The 17,401-nt window shown below is 33.5% G+C and overlaps 2 protein-coding genes across 2 annotated transcripts; both read left to right on the top strand.

The window, feature by feature from the left end:
- Positions 1-2,323: 2,323 nt before the first annotated feature.
- On the top strand, positions 2,324-3,024 carry LOC114425392. Its single transcript, XM_028392310.1, has one exon. The coding sequence runs from the start codon at positions 2,422-2,424 to the stop codon at positions 2,830-2,832; it is 411 nt and encodes a 136-aa protein (XP_028248111.1). The 5' UTR covers positions 2,324-2,421; the 3' UTR covers positions 2,833-3,024.
- Positions 3,025-3,153: 129 nt separating this feature from the next.
- On the top strand, positions 3,154-14,706 carry LOC114425388 (RNA helicase aquarius-like). Its single transcript, XM_028392306.1, has 15 exons — positions 3,154-3,939; positions 4,057-4,626; positions 4,712-4,801; positions 5,079-5,141; positions 5,877-5,963; positions 6,084-6,230; positions 6,359-6,519; positions 6,847-7,081; positions 7,228-7,338; positions 7,981-9,039; positions 9,164-9,427; positions 10,219-10,404; positions 11,650-12,804; positions 13,587-13,934; positions 14,180-14,706. Exons 2-15 carry the CDS (start codon positions 4,204-4,206, stop codon positions 14,429-14,431), a joined length of 4,581 nt encoding a protein of 1,526 aa, XP_028248107.1. The 5' UTR covers positions 3,154-3,939; positions 4,057-4,203; the 3' UTR covers positions 14,432-14,706.
- Positions 14,707-17,401: the final 2,695 nt, after the last annotated feature.

Below are 17,401 nucleotides of genomic sequence, written 5' to 3'. Positions count from 1 at the left end.
TTATGATTGTTTAAACCTCGCATTGAAGATTTTTCTTATTTCAAGATGATTGTCCAAATTGATGAGACATTTTTAAAGAAAAAATAATGTGGAACTTTATTGACAATTGTTGTGCAAGATGAGAATTAAAATATATTTTCACTCACATTCGCAATCATATCATTTAGGGTGAGACAAAAGAAGCTTACATGCGATTCTTTTATTGTTATCGAATATTAAAGACTTGAAGATTAGTCTCATGATCTTGGTTTTACGATTTTACAATGTCAAACATGTTTTAAAAGATGTGGCATTTGTATTGAATGATTTTGATCTAGGCATGAATGGTAGATCAAGTCTTAATTTTTCTTTATTCATGCTTAGTGTGAATCAAACATGATGGATAAATGGATTGATCTCAAAGTTTTTTAGAAGCAATGAATTCAACACAGTGTAATCAATTACAAGATTATGTGATCAATTACAAAGTGTTAGAACAAGCAACATAACTCCCATTTGAAATTTGGCAAAAGACATAGAATTAATTGATTACCAATTTTAGTAATCAATTATAAAGTCAATTTTAGAAGAAGGAAGACTTTGTGGCTTAAGATAATCAGTTACCACATTTAGTAATCAATTAGATTGTGTCTGAAAACTTTAGAAGCTCTTTGTGTGACGAAATAATCGAATACCACATTTGATAATCAATTATTCCAAAACCTCAAAAGCTTGAGAAGCTCTCCGTGAAACAAGATAATCGATTACCACATTTTGTAACTAATTACTACGTTTTTGAAAATGCAAAACAAAGAAAGATTTTAATGAATTAATTGATTATCATATTTGATAATTGATTAATCTATTTTGACTATTAAGATTATAAATACCCTTACTTGTTTTTTCTCATTAGTGACTCTTGATATGATGTTATCTTTTAGAAAACATTTTTTGAGAGTCATCTAAAGGAATTACTATATTTATTCAAAAGATTCAAGTTGATCAAGAGTCATTTATTCTTTGTCATGAGTTGATCATCTATGGAAAAGCTCGAAGTTATTGTGATCTACGTATAAAGTTGTATTCAATTCAATTATGATTTCTTTATACTTTCTTAATCTTAGTTAGGGTTACCAAGGGTTTTATGAGTTGATAGGATTTCAACTCTTATTTTTTCTCTTGTATGGTTCAAGGTAGAGGTAGAATTTTAGGGAATTACATGTGCATAGTTTTATACTTGGTTCTCTAATAATAGAAGTTCTAAGGAATTTAAAACAACTGGATGTAGGTTCTCTTGAGAACTGAATCAATATAAACTCTGTGTACTTCTCTCTTTCTTTAACCCTTAGTTTTGTGAATCAATATTGGTAATGAAATTGATGTGAAAGGGCCATAAACACTATTTTTCATATGTTTTTGTATTCATTGTTTGATAATCTTTTTTAACAAAGTTTTTTTAGAAAATCTTGATTACAAAAAGAGTATGTTTGAATTAAATCTAAACAATGATTAGGTAATTTTTTTTAAAACAATCTATTCAACCCCCTTTCCAGATTCTTGGTTATTCAATCTCAAGCAAATTTATGCATTAAATTAAAGAGGGAATATCAATTTTACGATGAAAAAAGTTGGTTGGGCTAAGCGTGTGATGGAAGGGAATAATATGTATATATGACTACCAAGCTTACCAAGTATTTGAATTTGTTTTAAAAAGGAGAACAAGTTTTGCCTACAATTGCCTTAGTGAAAACAACTTTTTTTCATAAAATGTATTGTTTGTTGATAAAGGGATGGAGACATTTAATATGATAATGACAAAACATGTGTACTTCCAAGAGGTATATGTAATGATGCAAAAAATTTGATGTATTGCTAGCTCACATTATTATCAAAAGTACACTTGAGAGACAAGTATGTTTAAGATTTAAGAGATAGTAAATTGTTAAGTTAACAAATGAGTCATGGTTTGCTTAGTGAAATTAAAAAAATGGTGGTATAGATTGGGGAATAAGGTATTTAAAAACTCATTAGACAGATTAACAATTTATCTTATATTTGGAAAATTTTAAAATTCATCTTATTTTATATATTTGGATACTAATATAGTTTCATGTACGTCATTCAATTAGTACAATAATAATCCGCCCGTTTATGTCATCACACTAGTTAGTTATATAATTATATGAGTGATGTTAATATCTACATAAAATCTTTTAATATATAAATTAAAAAGTAAAGCATACTTCTTAAAAATTGAATAACATACATGAAACTATATTAATATATAAATTACGATAATAAAAGTACAATTAATTTAATATTTTGATTTTTTATTTTTATACATAAAATAAAAAAAAAGGATTAATTTTATACTTTTTGAGCATCTTGTTTTGGAAAATAGATATATTGGGATGGTGAGGGGAGGAAGTAGAGAGAGAGAGGATGAAGGGAAGCAGCAAGAGGAAGACGGAGAAGGAGAAGATAGAGGATGAAGTGGAAGAAATGTTGCGAGCGGCGCAAGACCAAATCCTCTTAAATCTCACCCAAGCCCACATAGCAGCCCGTCCTTCTCCGGATCATGATCATGATCTGGATCTGGATCTGGATCTGGAGCGTCGATTCCAGGCCCTCAAAATGAAAACCAAATCTCAACCTCAAGATGATCTCTCTGCCAGATTCGATGCCCTAAAAGCCAAATCATCATCTTCTGTAGTCACAGCATCCAATTCCAACGCCCAATTTGATTATGCTGAAGAAGACCCAGAGGCTCAAGTTCAGAAACTCATCCAGTGGGCTAAGGATGCTGCACGTCTCGATCCTTCTCCCCCCTCAGATCACGACCAAGATATCTAGAAACCTATCATTACAAATTCATACATATAAACTTCCTTTTCCTTTTCTTTTCTTTTTTTATATGATTTGGTGCATTTGATCTGTTAATGTGTCAGGCAATTTAGTAATTCAAAGCAGTATCTGCAAGGACATGAAATCTTAGTGATCTGTAATTTAGTAATTTAGTTCTTTTACCGCAGCCTTTTTCTCTTATGATGGTCACATCTTCAAATGCCAACCAAGCGTTTTGTCTCTGACACAACAAAGAAAAAGAAAATGCAACCACTGCTATAAAACCAAGAGAAACTATCCCAGTTACCATGAAAAACAAATTTATGGCAAACACAACACACTTTAGTAGAACCATTACATTGTCTTACTTTCAGCTGAGATGCATAATCACTTCTAGTTTGTTGCAGACATCTAACAAAAAGTTTTCAAATTAATGTTTAAGCCTGTTTAAAATTTTTGTAATGGGAATACGTTTAACAACATGACCCGTGTGCTCAAAACTAACTACTATTACTTATTGCTGGAAAGGGTTTAATCCCTGGAAAATGGGGCTATATTAATTGTTTGCATTCGTCAAGGGACATGGATTTGGAAACCTTAATGAATCTTCTTAATTTCTTCAGTTGTTTCATTTCAACGTGGAGGAGTAGGGATCAATTTAAAAAGTTTTTATTTTTATTTTTTATATAAGGACTAAATTGAAAATCCGCTTTACGTATTAAGGAATTAAGGATTAAATTATATGTTTAAGATCAGGTTTACTCATTTTAGGCTAACACTGATGAAGTTTTTTGACTGGAAACACTGATGAAGTTAAAAACAAAAACTTTGCCCATTGATAGAATTTAGTTAATTTAAACCTGTAACGTGGTAGGGAAAGAAAGCAACAAACCCATGTCATAAACACGCTTGGAAGGTTTGGCTGAGTGAAGAAGGCTGAAAGATAAAGAAGGGCCTCTGGACAAGGTGAAGGAGAGACATCGTCAAGTATCAAGCAAAGTGAACAGAATAAGTGGTATGAGATTATGAGGTCACTCCTTAACTTCTTCATGTCACAACCAAAAGGATGATTATAAGCACAAATAGAACATCCATCTCACAATAGCCACATTGAGGGTAATTATTTAAAGACTTAAATAACTTTTTTTTTATCTTCTTTTGGTTTTAGCTCTTTATGTTTTTTTTTTTTTTATTTTAATTTCGGCCTTTAATTTGTTTCTTATAATCTTGTAGCGGTGGATTTCCAACACCACTCACTAATCACTACCATATACTGTACTATACATCTTAATAGACAAGAGAAAAGAAAAGCATATTTGAAGTGTGAAGTGTATGGGTTTAAAACGATAGAACCAAAACCCTAATTTCACAACTTTCCCGATGACGAAGGTTTACGGCACGGGGTTATACGATTTCCGGCGCCACCGCGTGGCAGAGTACCCCGTGGCGGCGCCGCCATCGGAGTCGAAAGCGGAAGTTCCAAAGGCAGGCGGCGGCGGCGGCTTTCCAAGCAGCATCACTCTGTCGGAGATTCAGCGCGACCGGCTGACGAAGATTGCGGAGGCGAACTGGTTGAAAAGCGGCGATGCGGCTAGGCCGAAGAAGGACTTCGACCCTGAGCTAGTTCGCAAGATCTACGAAACCGAATTGTTAGTGAAAGAGGGTTCCAAACCCGTTCCCTTGCAACGTGTCATGATTCTGGAGGTTAGCCAGTATCTGGAGAATTACCTGTGGCCTCATTTCGACCCTCTCGCTGCCACCTTCGAGCATGTTATGTCCATCATCATCATGGTCAACGAGAAGGTCTCTATTCTCTTCTCTCTTCTAATAATGTTCATTATTCCTTTCGTTTTATGTGAATTTCACTCGTGTCTTGTGTGCCTTGCAGTTCCGAGAGAATGTTGCCGCTTGGACTTGTTTCCATGAGAGGAAAGACGCTTTCAAAGTCTTTCTCGAGAGGGTTCTTCGCTTAAAGGAGGTCTCTATCTCTCTCCTCTTCTCCTTTCTTTGCTTCTGCGCCTCTTTGTCACTTTATTGTTGAGTTGAGTTGAGGTTTTAAATTACAATCATTCACATTGCAGACAATTTCGGCTGCAATTGTGGTTGCAGATAGTTCAAAAAACCTTAATGTTACTGCTGAAATTGCGGTTGTGGACGTTTTTTAAAATGTTGCTCCATTGAACTCCGACGGAAGAATCAGAATCCTATGTAGATTGTGATATTTTGCTAAATCTTGTGCTCTAATTGTACTGTAGGGACGAGAACTAAGTATAGCAGAGAAGACGAATTACCTAGTTTTTATGATAAATGCCTTTCAGGTATGCTGCCACTGCACTTTGTCTTTTACTTAAGTTATGCATGATATATGTTGGCTTTAATTTAAACACGCGTGTTTACTTGATTGGTGTGTAAGTTTATCCTATCATTGGAGAAGAGGTTTACATTATTGTTGAGTTACTACTGCTTTACATAGTCATTATGTTTTCAACAAATTTTGTGTACAAATAATTGTTGTTTTGCTAGAGTTCCTAAAACTTGAGACAATATGAGTGTGTTGTTTCCGATTTTTAATTTAGGCAAACATTATCATCATTAAAGAAAATACCAAAAGGAAGAAAATAATTTTCAATTACTAAAGTCATCAATTCCTGTCTCTGAACATGTACTGTAGCAACCCATCATCCCATCTTAAATATGCTCGTTTGGAATTTGGCTTCAGGTTAATGATTGTCAGTTGGTGCTACTTAGAGAATTGATAAGGCAGTCTAACATAGAAATGAAATGGAATTGTCATTCTATTATTTAGCATACCTAACAAGAGAGTACTAGATCTCTTGTTAGGTATGCTAAATAATATTATTTTTTAATCCGCAAATATATAATAATATTTTTGTGGATTAAAAAAAAAAAACAAGAGAGCCACTAGGAATGGCCATTTTATTTTATTCTATTCCATACTTTCTCCTTTCCCATTCTAACTGTAATAATTCTAGTGAACCAAATAGGCCCTTAGATCATTGTTAATGTAGCTAAGCTAATACTTTGCATTACAGAGTTTGGAAGATGAGGTTGTTAGCAGGACAATCTTGAGACTGGCAAATTTGAAATCTTGGTACAGTTTGTCTTATGGTCGTTTTCAGGTAAGATTGAATGAAAAGATCAATTTTTGAGGTGATGAAATATGACCTTTGTTGCTCTTATTCCTAATTTTTATGATTAATGTTAAATATTAGTTTTTGCATTGGTCTTCACCTATGTAGATGGAGCTTTGTCTTAATCCTGGCTTGGTCAAGAAATGGAAAAGGATGATAAAGAAAGAACCTGTGAAAGGGGGTGGATCACATTTAGATCCCTTAACTAAAGTTGAAGTGATGTTCGTGAGAAACCTCATAGAAGAATTTATGGAGGTCGTAATTTGTTAAGAAGTTTGAATCTTAAATACAAACTATAATGTTTTCCACTACAACAAAACATTTTTACTTTAATGCAGTTAGCTGAATTTCTTTTGTTATTGTTGTCTTTCTTTTCTTTTTAGATACTGGATTCACAGGTATTTCCCCAGAAACAATTATCTGGTGAGGACAATGAACTTATTGATGCTACTGGTTTGGGGCTACTTAATGATGCCTGTGTCCTGTACTGTGAGAGGTTTATGGAATTTCTAATTGACCTCTTGAGTCAATTGCCAACAAGGAGGTATTCCGTTTTGATTATCTGCAGTCTCTCTCATTTAAGGGTTCAGTTATTTTGTTTAATACTATGTATTGTATGTTTCCAGTTTTATGTATATTTTTTATTTTGCAAGTGTTATGAATGATGACCAAGTTGCTTCCATATTTTAAATTGGCAATTTTTGATTCTTTCTAGCAATTATAGTTGAACTGAAAATGGATTCAATTCTTAAATACATGTAGGAAGATGGAGTACTTTTAGACAATATCATATATATTTTTTTTTGTGTAATCTAGAATAAATATTTTTTGTTTTTCTAATATATCCATCAACTCTGATTCTGATTTGTAGGTATTTGAGGCCTCTTGTGGCTGATGTAGCTGTAGTTGCCAAATGCCATTTAAGTGCACTCTATAGGCATGAAAAGGGGAAACTTTTTGCCCAGCTGGTTGATTTACTGCAATTCTATGAAGGGTTTGAGATTAATGATCATACTGGAACACAGTTAACAGATCACGAGGTTCTTGAATCTCATTACAGCCGAATGCAGTCATTCCAACTACTTGCATTTAAAAAGATGGAAAAGGTATAATATAATTTTAAAAAAGACAATCTACTAAAATCCTACTCTGCTGTGTATTACTTGTAATATCATGTTGTTCTTCATCCTACCTTTCCCTAATTTCATGTTTGTTAGTACAAGATTTTATATATTAATTTTTTTGGTTGTAGCTGCGGGAACTTGCTTTGACTAACATTGGTTCGATTCACAAGCGTGCTAATTTGACCAAGAAATTGTCTGTTCTTTCTCCGGAGGAGTTGAGAAATTTTGTTTGCTGTAAGGTATGTGATTAAAAGAGTTAACTTTTGACTCTTCTGTTTTTTTTATAAATCTTGCTTTTGGATCTTCACTTATTTCCTGTACCACGTGTGAATGTTGAGAGTTAGAATTGATTGTTGCTATATCTTTATCACTATAGTTATTAGCTAATGATTATAGTAATTTCATTTGAAGTTCCCTTCTTTTTTTCTTTTCTTTATATCTCTTTCTCTTTTTTATTTTCTATCAATTTCTTGTATCTTTTCTGAAATTGGTAATGCATCAAGTTCTGAAGATAAATCCTAACACACACAAACACATTTTCAATTAGTTGTCAGTTGTATACTTAATACAGATACAAGTAATTGAGTTCCTCCTCATTTTAAGAGCTTGCTTAACCCTCCCTTTTTAATGCATAATTGCATTGAGGCTTCCTTTGCTTAGGATTTTGACACTATAAGGGGAAGTGATCTTTTGTTATATTTACAATTTGGTAGCGGGGTGACTTTTGTGAGTTTTACAGGATGTGTTTACATAGTTCTATGTACTAGTTGTGTTGATTAATTTCAAAAATAGTATAGTAATGCTTGCAAGAATGAGCCATGTGTTGATTTTTAATACCACATTCCACATACTTCTGTGTTTGACGTTGTTTCATTATGCAGCTTAAACTGGTCTCTAAGGAAGATCCCTGGTCAGAGAGGGTTGATTTTCTTATTGAAGTAATGCTGTCCTATTTTGAGAAGCAACAATCTCAAAAAGAAGCTATTAATGCTCTTCCTCTTTATCCAAATGAGCAGATTATGTGGGATGAAAGTGTTGTACCCAGCATAAATTACTCTGGAGAAGGTTGTTTAGCATTGCCCAAGCTGAACTTACAGTTCTTAACACTTCATGATTATCTTCTTCGAAATTTTAATCTTTTTAGACTTGAGTCAACATATGAGATACGTGAGGACATTCAGGAAGCTGTTCCACATCTTCTTGCATATATTAATAATGATGGAGGAACTGCTTTTCGTGGTTGGTCAAGAATGGGTGTGCCAATCAAAGAATTCAAAATCACTGAAGTTAAACAACCTAACATTGGAGAAGTCAAACCATCATCCGTGACTGCAGAAGTTACTTATAGTGTTTCCAGTTATAGAGCACATATTAGATCAGAATGGGATGCACTCAAAGAGCATGATGTATTGTTTTTACTATCTATTCGCCCATTATTTGAGCCTCTTAGTGCCGAAGAAGAAGACAAAGCTAGTGTTCCTCAGAAGCTTGGCCTACAATTTGTTCGAGGTTGTGAAGTTATTGAGATTCGAGATGAGGAAGGAAACCTTATGAATGATTTTTCTGGAAAGATTAAGCGTGATGAGTGGAAGCCACCAAAGGGGGAACTGAGAACAGTAACTGTGGCTTTGGATACAGCACAATACCACATGGATGTAAGTAACATTGCTGAAAAAGGGGCAGAAGATGTTTATGGTACATTTAATGTGTTGATGAGGAGGAAGCCAAAAGAAAACAATTTTAAAGCCATCTTAGAATCAATAAGGGATTTAATGAATGAATACTGTATTGTTCCCAAGTGGTTGGAAAACATTTTTCTTGGTTATGGGGATCCTTCAGCTGCACAGTGGACTAATATGCCTGATGTATTGGAGACAGTAGATTTCAAAGATACTTTTGTTGATGCTGATCACTTAAAAGAAAGTTTTGTGGATTATGAGGTTAGTATTTCATTTTCAAATTCATAGAAGTTATTGTTTCATGGTTGTGATTGATGTCTTCCATTATGAATTATTGTATGAAATCAAGGTATTGATGCAACTTTCCTCTCACTGTATTCTTCAGGTGTCTTTTGTTAATTCTGATGGCTCAGAAAATTTGAATCCAAGGCCTCCTTTTAAGATCAAGCTTCCCCGAACACTCAAACCTAACAATGGTACTCTTACTGGGCATGCAATGTCTACTTCCGGTGCAACAAATGATATCAATGTGGTTGATGCAAATTATCAGAAAGAAGCACTAGTTATTGAGACATATACTCCTCCAGATCCTGGCCCCTATCCTCAAGATCAGCCCAAACAAAATTTAGTTAGATTCACACCCACACAGGTGCACTCAGCTCTTTATCTCAATCATATACTGTCGCTTTTCATGGATAATGACTTTTCTTTTAATCTTTCTCTGCCCCCCTGCTTTCCTCACAATAGTTGTATCTGAGTATTTTACCAAAATCCAATTGATTCATATGGCTAAATGGATGCATCTGGAATGCAAAAATACAATGCTTGTGTTTCTTGATCCAGTACGCATTAAGTATGTAGTGTAGTTAGCATCACAAGTCATGTCCTATTTCCCTTTTGTATTGTCGCCTTGTCGGTAATATGAAATGGATGATCAGTGAGCCATGATAACTTAAATTTTTTTTACCAGAATAAGGAGTCCATGATATTATGACAATGCAGAATCTATGCAGTTTTTTCATGAATTTGGTTGTAGAGAAAGGCTGATATTTTCTAGTGTTTCATGTTACACTTAAATTTTTTAAAGAATAGGATTGTGTTTACCTTTCCTTGTTGATGTTTTGCTGATGGTTGTTTTAAGCAATTTCCATTGCTGATATGCAAAGAAATTGGAGAGTTTATTTTGGCCACATTGGCTTTCTGTTTGTACTTCCTGTCAGTAGGTGCTGTTGTGGAGAGCAAGGAAAAGAGCACTTGGTTCACACATTTTAAAGAATTGTGTGGCCTTCCTGTTCTTCCTTTCTTTCTAGCTGCAGTTCAACTGCAGGTGATCAAAATCCCCCATATATACTTCCCCACATGTTCTTTATCCTCTTATTATATTCCCCATCTGATATTTGATTAATATTAATAATAGTGTGAAATGTTCCTATCAAGCAGGTTGAAGCAATCATCTCTGGCATTCAGCCTGGTCTAACTATGGTTGTGGGGCCACCTGGTACAGGAAAGACTGATACAGCTGTACAAATTCTAAATGTTCTTTACCATAATTGTCCTTCTCAGAGAACCTTAATAATTACTCATTCAAATCAGGCTTTGAATGACCTGTTTGAGAAGATAATGCAGGTAGGGTCTTTTATTTTTCCTATATTCTTACATGTTGCTTTGTGATTTTGAAGTTTTGATTATTTTTAGTAGTTAATGTCCTAGTACATGGTGTGCAATGATTTCTAAGTGTTTATTATGGGGAATGGGAAGCTCTTGTATTGCACCTCTTTGTAAGAGGGCAAGCCTTAGCACAAGGGTAAGTTTGCTGCCTTGTGGCCTGGAGCTCATTGGTTCAAATCTTGGAAACAACCTCTCTGCTTGCGAGGGTAAGGCTGCGGACAAGCTCTCTAGGCTTCTCTTGGTGGGAGCCGTATGCATTGGGTCACCATTTATAAGCTTTGTTATTTGTATGTAGTATGATTTTTGGTAATTAATTCATGGAGAATAAAGAAACCGTTCTTATGTGTCAATGATGAGTTTTAGTATGATTTAAGAGTATTAGATACTTCGATTCAAGAGTCATAGTCATTTATATATGTTTTAGAGTTAGATTAGTCAATTAATTAAGCCTAGGCATTTGCAATAATTAGGGGTCTAAGACATTATATGTTGTGCAAAAGTCAGTTAAAAGCCTTTTTTTAGTTATAAACCAAGAATTTATTAAGGATAGATACAAATGCAAAAGGATTAGATGCTCAAAAACTAAGTCAAGAATGAATTGAAAAAGGCATAAATCTAAGAACTTGAAACATGTAACACAACATGCCAATCTCTCTGTAGATGCCCCTCAAACACTTCCAAGAAGCTAAATGAACTAGTTGATCCCAAATAAACTCTAGAGTCTAGAGGCAACACTTGACTGGTAAAAGTTCTAGCTTTTCCTTTCAATCACATGCACCAAACAATTGCCAATCAAATGTGCATAGTATTGTTTTGGTTTACTGTTGAAGTTTTGCACTACTAATGATCTTCATGATATCCTGCATGTAATATCTTGATTATCTTCTACATTTTGTATTAGAAAGTTTGTAATTAACCAAAATTAAGTAAATACCAAAATGTTGCACTTGCACATGCAAATCATTCTGTCTTTCTCTGAGTTGAGTGGTTTACATAATGCCCTACACATTAATGTTTGTTTTCAATTAAATTTTTTGTTTTTGGAAGATAAGCGCAGTATTTGCCGTAGTTTTTTCATTGGGAATAATCTTATGCTATTCTATTGAGGGTTCTAACTCTGAGTTTAGTAACAATTTGTTGATAAATTCTTGCTTTCTATACAGAAGCTTATCATTTGTTTCATTTTAATCCTTTTTGTTTTAGAGAGATGTTCCTGCACGTTATCTTCTTCGACTTGGTCAAGGAGAACAAGAGCTAGCAACTGATCTTGATTTTAGCCGGCAAGGTCGTGTTAATGCAATGCTTGTTAGACGGTTAGAATTGCTCAGTGAAGTGGAGAGGCTAGCAAGATCTCTTCAATTGCCCGAGGATGTGGGTTACACTTGTGAAACTGCGGGATACTTTTGGTTGCTTCATGTTTATTCACGCTGGGAGCAGTTTCTTGCTGCTTGTGCTGAGAATAAAGAGAAGTCAACATTTGTTCGAGATCGTTTTCCCTTCAAAGAGTTCTTCTATGATACACCACATCCTGTATTTACAGGTGAGTCTTTTGAGAAAGACATGCAGGCTGCTACGGGGTGCTTTCGTCATCTTAAGAACATGTTTCAAGAACTTGAAGAGTGTCGGGCATTCGAATTACTTAAGTCAACAGCTGATAGGGCTAACTACTTAATGACCAAGCAGGCTAAGATTGTGGCAATGACTTGCACCCATGCAGCTCTAAAGAGGAAAGATTTCCTCCAGTTAGGTTTCAAGTATGACAACTTGCTAATGGAAGAAAGTGCCCAAATTTTAGAAATTGAGACTTTCATTCCAATGTTACTCCAGCGGCAGGAGGACGGTCATGCACGGCTTAAACGCTGCATTCTGATTGGTGATCATCACCAGTTGCCTCCTGTTGTGAAGAATATGGCTTTTCAGAAGTACAGCCACATGGATCAAAGTCTATTTACAAGGTTTGTCCGATTGGGCATTCCTTACATTGAGCTAAATGCTCAGGGAAGAGCCAGGCCAAGTATAGCTAAACTTTACAATTGGAGATACAGAGATTTGGGAGACCTTCCTTCTGTAAAGGAGGAAGTCGTATTCAATAGGGCAAATGCTGGATTTGCTTATGATTATCAGTTAGTGGATGTTCCAGATTACCTTGGTAAGGGGGAGACAACTCCATCTCCTTGGTTTTACCAAAATGAGGGAGAAGCCGAATATGTTGTCAGTGTCTATATATACATGCGTCTTTTAGGGTATCCTGCAAATAAGATATCAATTTTGACTACATACAATGGTCAGAAACTTCTCATCCGTGATGTTGTAAATAGGAGATGCGTTCCATACGATTTCATTGGTCCTCCAAGCAAGGTATGCTTCTTATTGTTACTTTTAATTATAGATTAAATTTCAAAATGGTTTCTTTGATGAAGATGGTGTCAATTTGGGGTTCTTGATTTCTGAAGATGACTTTTTAATTATTCTTCATATTAGGGTATAGTATACTTCCCTCTCTTGATAGATATTTACCTCTAAGAGATGAAATGTGCTATACTTTTGTCCATTTTAATATTTTTTTATTAGTATTGTCCAGTTTAATATAAATGAATCTTTTACTAGTTGCAAACATTTATAGATGGGCATTTCCTTTTTCTATAACTTTCAATGTCACCAACTACTAATTTTAACGCCTTATTATTGAGTTTTGGATTCTAGATGTAATGAAGTTTTAGACATGACTGTTATCAGCTTTGGAACCTTTTTTTTTTTTACCTATAATCTTCATTTCATCTTCTGAACTTCCCAAGTTGATAGTAGGGTTCAGAACTGATTACAGATGATGCTGGATACTGTAGAGAGAAAATTACATCCAATAAGCTTGCTTACACTAAAATGGGCCTAAGTTTAGCTCGTTCATATTCTTCTCATGGGAGTAGAGGGTAATTTTTAAAATTAGAGGGGAGGGCAGTGTAGTTTAAGTGTCTTTCAAGGGAGTTGACTATAATTTACACATCACTACCACTACTTTTACTGACACCATTTTTTTTTTCTTGTATGATGTTTTGGACAGTAGAGTAAAGAGACTTCTTCATTTTTTAAAGTTGTGATTCTCAATTAAGTTATCTTTGTTTACTGTAAATGATTGCTCTCAGGTTACTACAGTGGATAAGTTTCAAGGTCAGCAAAATGATTTTATATTGCTATCTATTGTGCGTACTCGATTTGTTGGTCACCTACGTGATGTAAGAAGATTGGTTGTTGCAATGTCACGTGCTCGGCTTGGTTTATATGTTTTTTGCCGTCGTTCCCTTTTTGAACAATGCTATGAGCTGCAACCTACATTTCAGCTGCTTCTTGAAAGACCTGACCACCTTGCCCTTAATGTGAATGAGATTACATCATATACTGAACGAAATTTTGAAGATCCTGGACCTGGACATCATGTACATCTTGTCAGTGGCATTGAGGAGATGGGTAGTATCATAGACAGACTGTATCAGGTATTTCTAACGTCTTATAATATGGTTTATCTAGCTTCTTTTAGTAGTTTTTCTTGAACCAGTACATTTTTTGCATTTTGTTCTTGTCTGCTTGTTCTTTACTTTGTCCTATCAGGGTTTCTATCCATCACTGCCGTTTCACACTTTCACTTCTCTAATTTTCATAAATTCTGTTATTTCTTGGCTCTATTTTACAAAAGAAAAAGAAAAGAAAATCAGTTGATTTATTTGTTTTAAAATTTCAGGAAAAGTTGAGACATCAATTTGATCAAAATGGGCCTTATTTGAGTCATTTAGAACCATCAGAAAATACAGATGGGATGCAAAGTGGGCAGCAGACTATGGACACTGATATGCCTGAACAAACAGAGGACGACATGCCACATAAAATCAAGGAAGCTACAACTGTTGATAATGTAACTGGATATAACAACGTGGAAGATGTTACCATGGTTGATAATAGTGATGGTGTTGCAAATGGGAACCCATCGCCATAGAAGCCCTTCAAATGAGGAGACTGGTGTAGGTGCTGCTAAGCAAGCATTCATTGCACATTTGATTTTTGTTTTTGTTTTCCAGTTAGTTACATAACTGGTGTGGTGGGTCATGGCGTTTCTATGACTAGATTAATCAATGCCAAATTGACAAGATGTAGCTATAGCAAATTAGATTTTAAATGTAGGTCAGGTGGAGGAATTCGTGTTTTGTATGTACCAATTGTAGTCAGTATATTTTACCGAATCAATTAATCACTAATCCACTTTCACTCGCATATCGTTGAGGTGTTTATTTTATTTTTTAAATCTTCTGGTTTGGATCGTCCAGGAAGTTGAGAATGCAGAAGAGCAAAAACGAGAGTACCATTTGGCTTAATTGCTTGTTTTTAATTTTTCTTCTTCTAAAGTAATAATAAAATAAATGATTATTTCTTTAAAACAAGATAAATCAAACTAATGCTAGGTAGTTTCTATTATAAATTGTATAACGGGGCATTTACTTTTTGTTAATCAGTTAACTCTTGATAAAAAGATCAATCATTTGAGAATCATCATAGTTCCTTGAAAAAAATTCATAATATATAAAAGATTTTTTTTGAACAATTAGATGAAATAAATTATCTCGAAACTATTTTTTACTTAATATGTTTGAGCATAAAACTCATTTCATATAATCAATTATGATAATAAATTATTCAATTATAAAAAAAATTTCACAACTAGTTGAAACATGTAACTAGGATGTCGTATCCCAAAATATCTCTAGGGAAAAAAAGGATTTTTAACTTATTCATAAGCTAATTTTAGCTTATGGAAGAATTAATTTAAATTGTCTTTTTTTTAAAAGTATTTGTAAAGAAATTTATTAAAACATGTTGAATGTGGTAATAATGTCTTATACATGTTTTGATTGTGACATTGACGATTGGCATAATTGATTGGTAATAATAATGACAATAATAATAACAATATTGATGATGAATGTTATTGTGTGTTTTTTTTTAAAAAGATTAAAAAAAAAGTTGAATAAATCATTTTTACTAATGACAAAAATCAAATTACTTTTTTTTCACTTTTAATTTAGGCAAAAGTTTTAAAATTGAGTTAAAACTAATTAGCTCTATTTTAGATGGAGATATTTTGTTTCAAAATTTATATGTAAGAATAAAAAAAACTAAACTCGTAATTATCTAGAGCTTGGCATTATTTTAGAAGTTCTTATTGAAGCAACAAGCAACATTTAAAATGTATTTATATCTAAGTAAGTTTGTTGAATAAAACAATATCATATTGCTCATTAAAAGTCAATCATTATGAATTAAGAAATGTTCTTTGCAGGTCCAAAAGATGAGGGTAGTCATCCACCAGGGCCTATTTAGGTAAACTTCTTTAGAAACATTTCTAAAAGGAAAAAAAGAAGAAGATGAGATGAGCTTTTTTATAAGCAAAAATAAGCTCTCCATGAGTTAATTTTTAAAAGCTCATCAATATAACTTCTCTAAAAGATGAGGTGACATCTACAAATTAACTAATGGAAAATTCATTTTAGCTAATCGAGAAACTCATTTTATTTTTTTCTTCTTCTAAAAGTGCTTTTAGAGAAATTTACACCCAACCAGGCCCTAGTAGTCTTCCATGAACAACTTCTCGATCCTCAATGTAGGTGATAAGTGAGTGAGTTATTCATACCTTAACATTCGTGGTAGCTCGATTATCGTTCACTATAATCATGATTCCAAAATTCTTGGGAGGATACTCATTATATTGTTAGTTATGATGTTCCAATATGATGGATTGGCCTACACATTAGAGTGCTTAGGGTGAGCCATTGGACCTATGTAAACTGACCTAATAGGTTGTTATATAATAACATTTCTTTTATTCCTTTTTATTAATTCACGTTTTTTAAGAAAAATAATTAATTTAATTAATCATATCAAATATGTTCATTAGTTATATTATTATTTTAAAATTATCTTTTTTTTATCTGTTCATCTATTTAATTATTTTTCATTAATGTTTGAAGAAAAAATAATTAAGAGTATACAAGAGAAAAAAATAATTAATGCATCTAGTAATTAAAAAAATCTTATAAAAAAAAATAAACAAATTTATGAAAAGAGTTTTATAATTAGAGACAAAAAAAAAGGCTTCTACCACTATTGCTAAATTCCAAGTAAAGACAGCTTAACAGTCGTAAGCTAAGGATGTTCACTGAAGTAAAGATGAAACCACTAGTTGTTGCTTAATTGGTGATTCCGAAACGTCATATACGAGCAAATGACTGTTGCATTCTTGTTGCTTTCTCCATCATCGTTATCACTGATATTTACATAAAAAAGTTTAGACAAAAATTAATGTCGGATTCTGCATCCTTATTTTTAACGAACTCTCAAATATTATTGATAATTTTTTTCGTAGTCTGTGGTTGATGTTTAAAGATCAATATGTTGACTTATGGAGTTTGGTGAAAATGATTTTAATACTGTATTTACTAAGAACTAATTAAGATACTTACCAGTTACCATTACATGATTTGATATAGCAAGTGGTTAATGATGCTAACTGATCATGAAATTTCAAAATTTGGGACCTGTGCCGTAAAGGTTTTGAATTAGTGTTTAAGATATAACCGCATTTTGGCTGCTTTACCAAGTTTCAACAAAATAACTGCTGATAATAATCTAGCTAATTAATTTGATGCACACTATACGTGGATTGATCGACTTAATCATATTCTTGAGAAATGCTAACCAATTGTATCATCTTAAGCTTGCATGTTGCATGAGAGAAATACATTAGCATTAGCGTTAAAGGTCGACACGTTATCAAAGCGAAATTAAAATTTTAATTGAAAAATAGTATTGTAAACACTTGAAGTATTGCACTTTCTTAATAGTAATCCAAATTGATGATGGCAGAGGGTGGCCAATTGATAGATTTGACAACTGAAGTTGCGGGTGGCTAGCT

Source organism: Glycine soja, chromosome 9 (genome assembly GCF_004193775.1).
Source record: "Glycine soja cultivar W05 chromosome 9, ASM419377v2, whole genome shotgun sequence".
NCBI classification, from domain to species: domain Eukaryota; kingdom Viridiplantae; phylum Streptophyta; class Magnoliopsida; order Fabales; family Fabaceae; genus Glycine; species Glycine soja.
The sequence above is the reverse complement of the archived record's forward strand: the minus strand, read 5'-3'. Positions and strand labels throughout refer to the sequence as shown.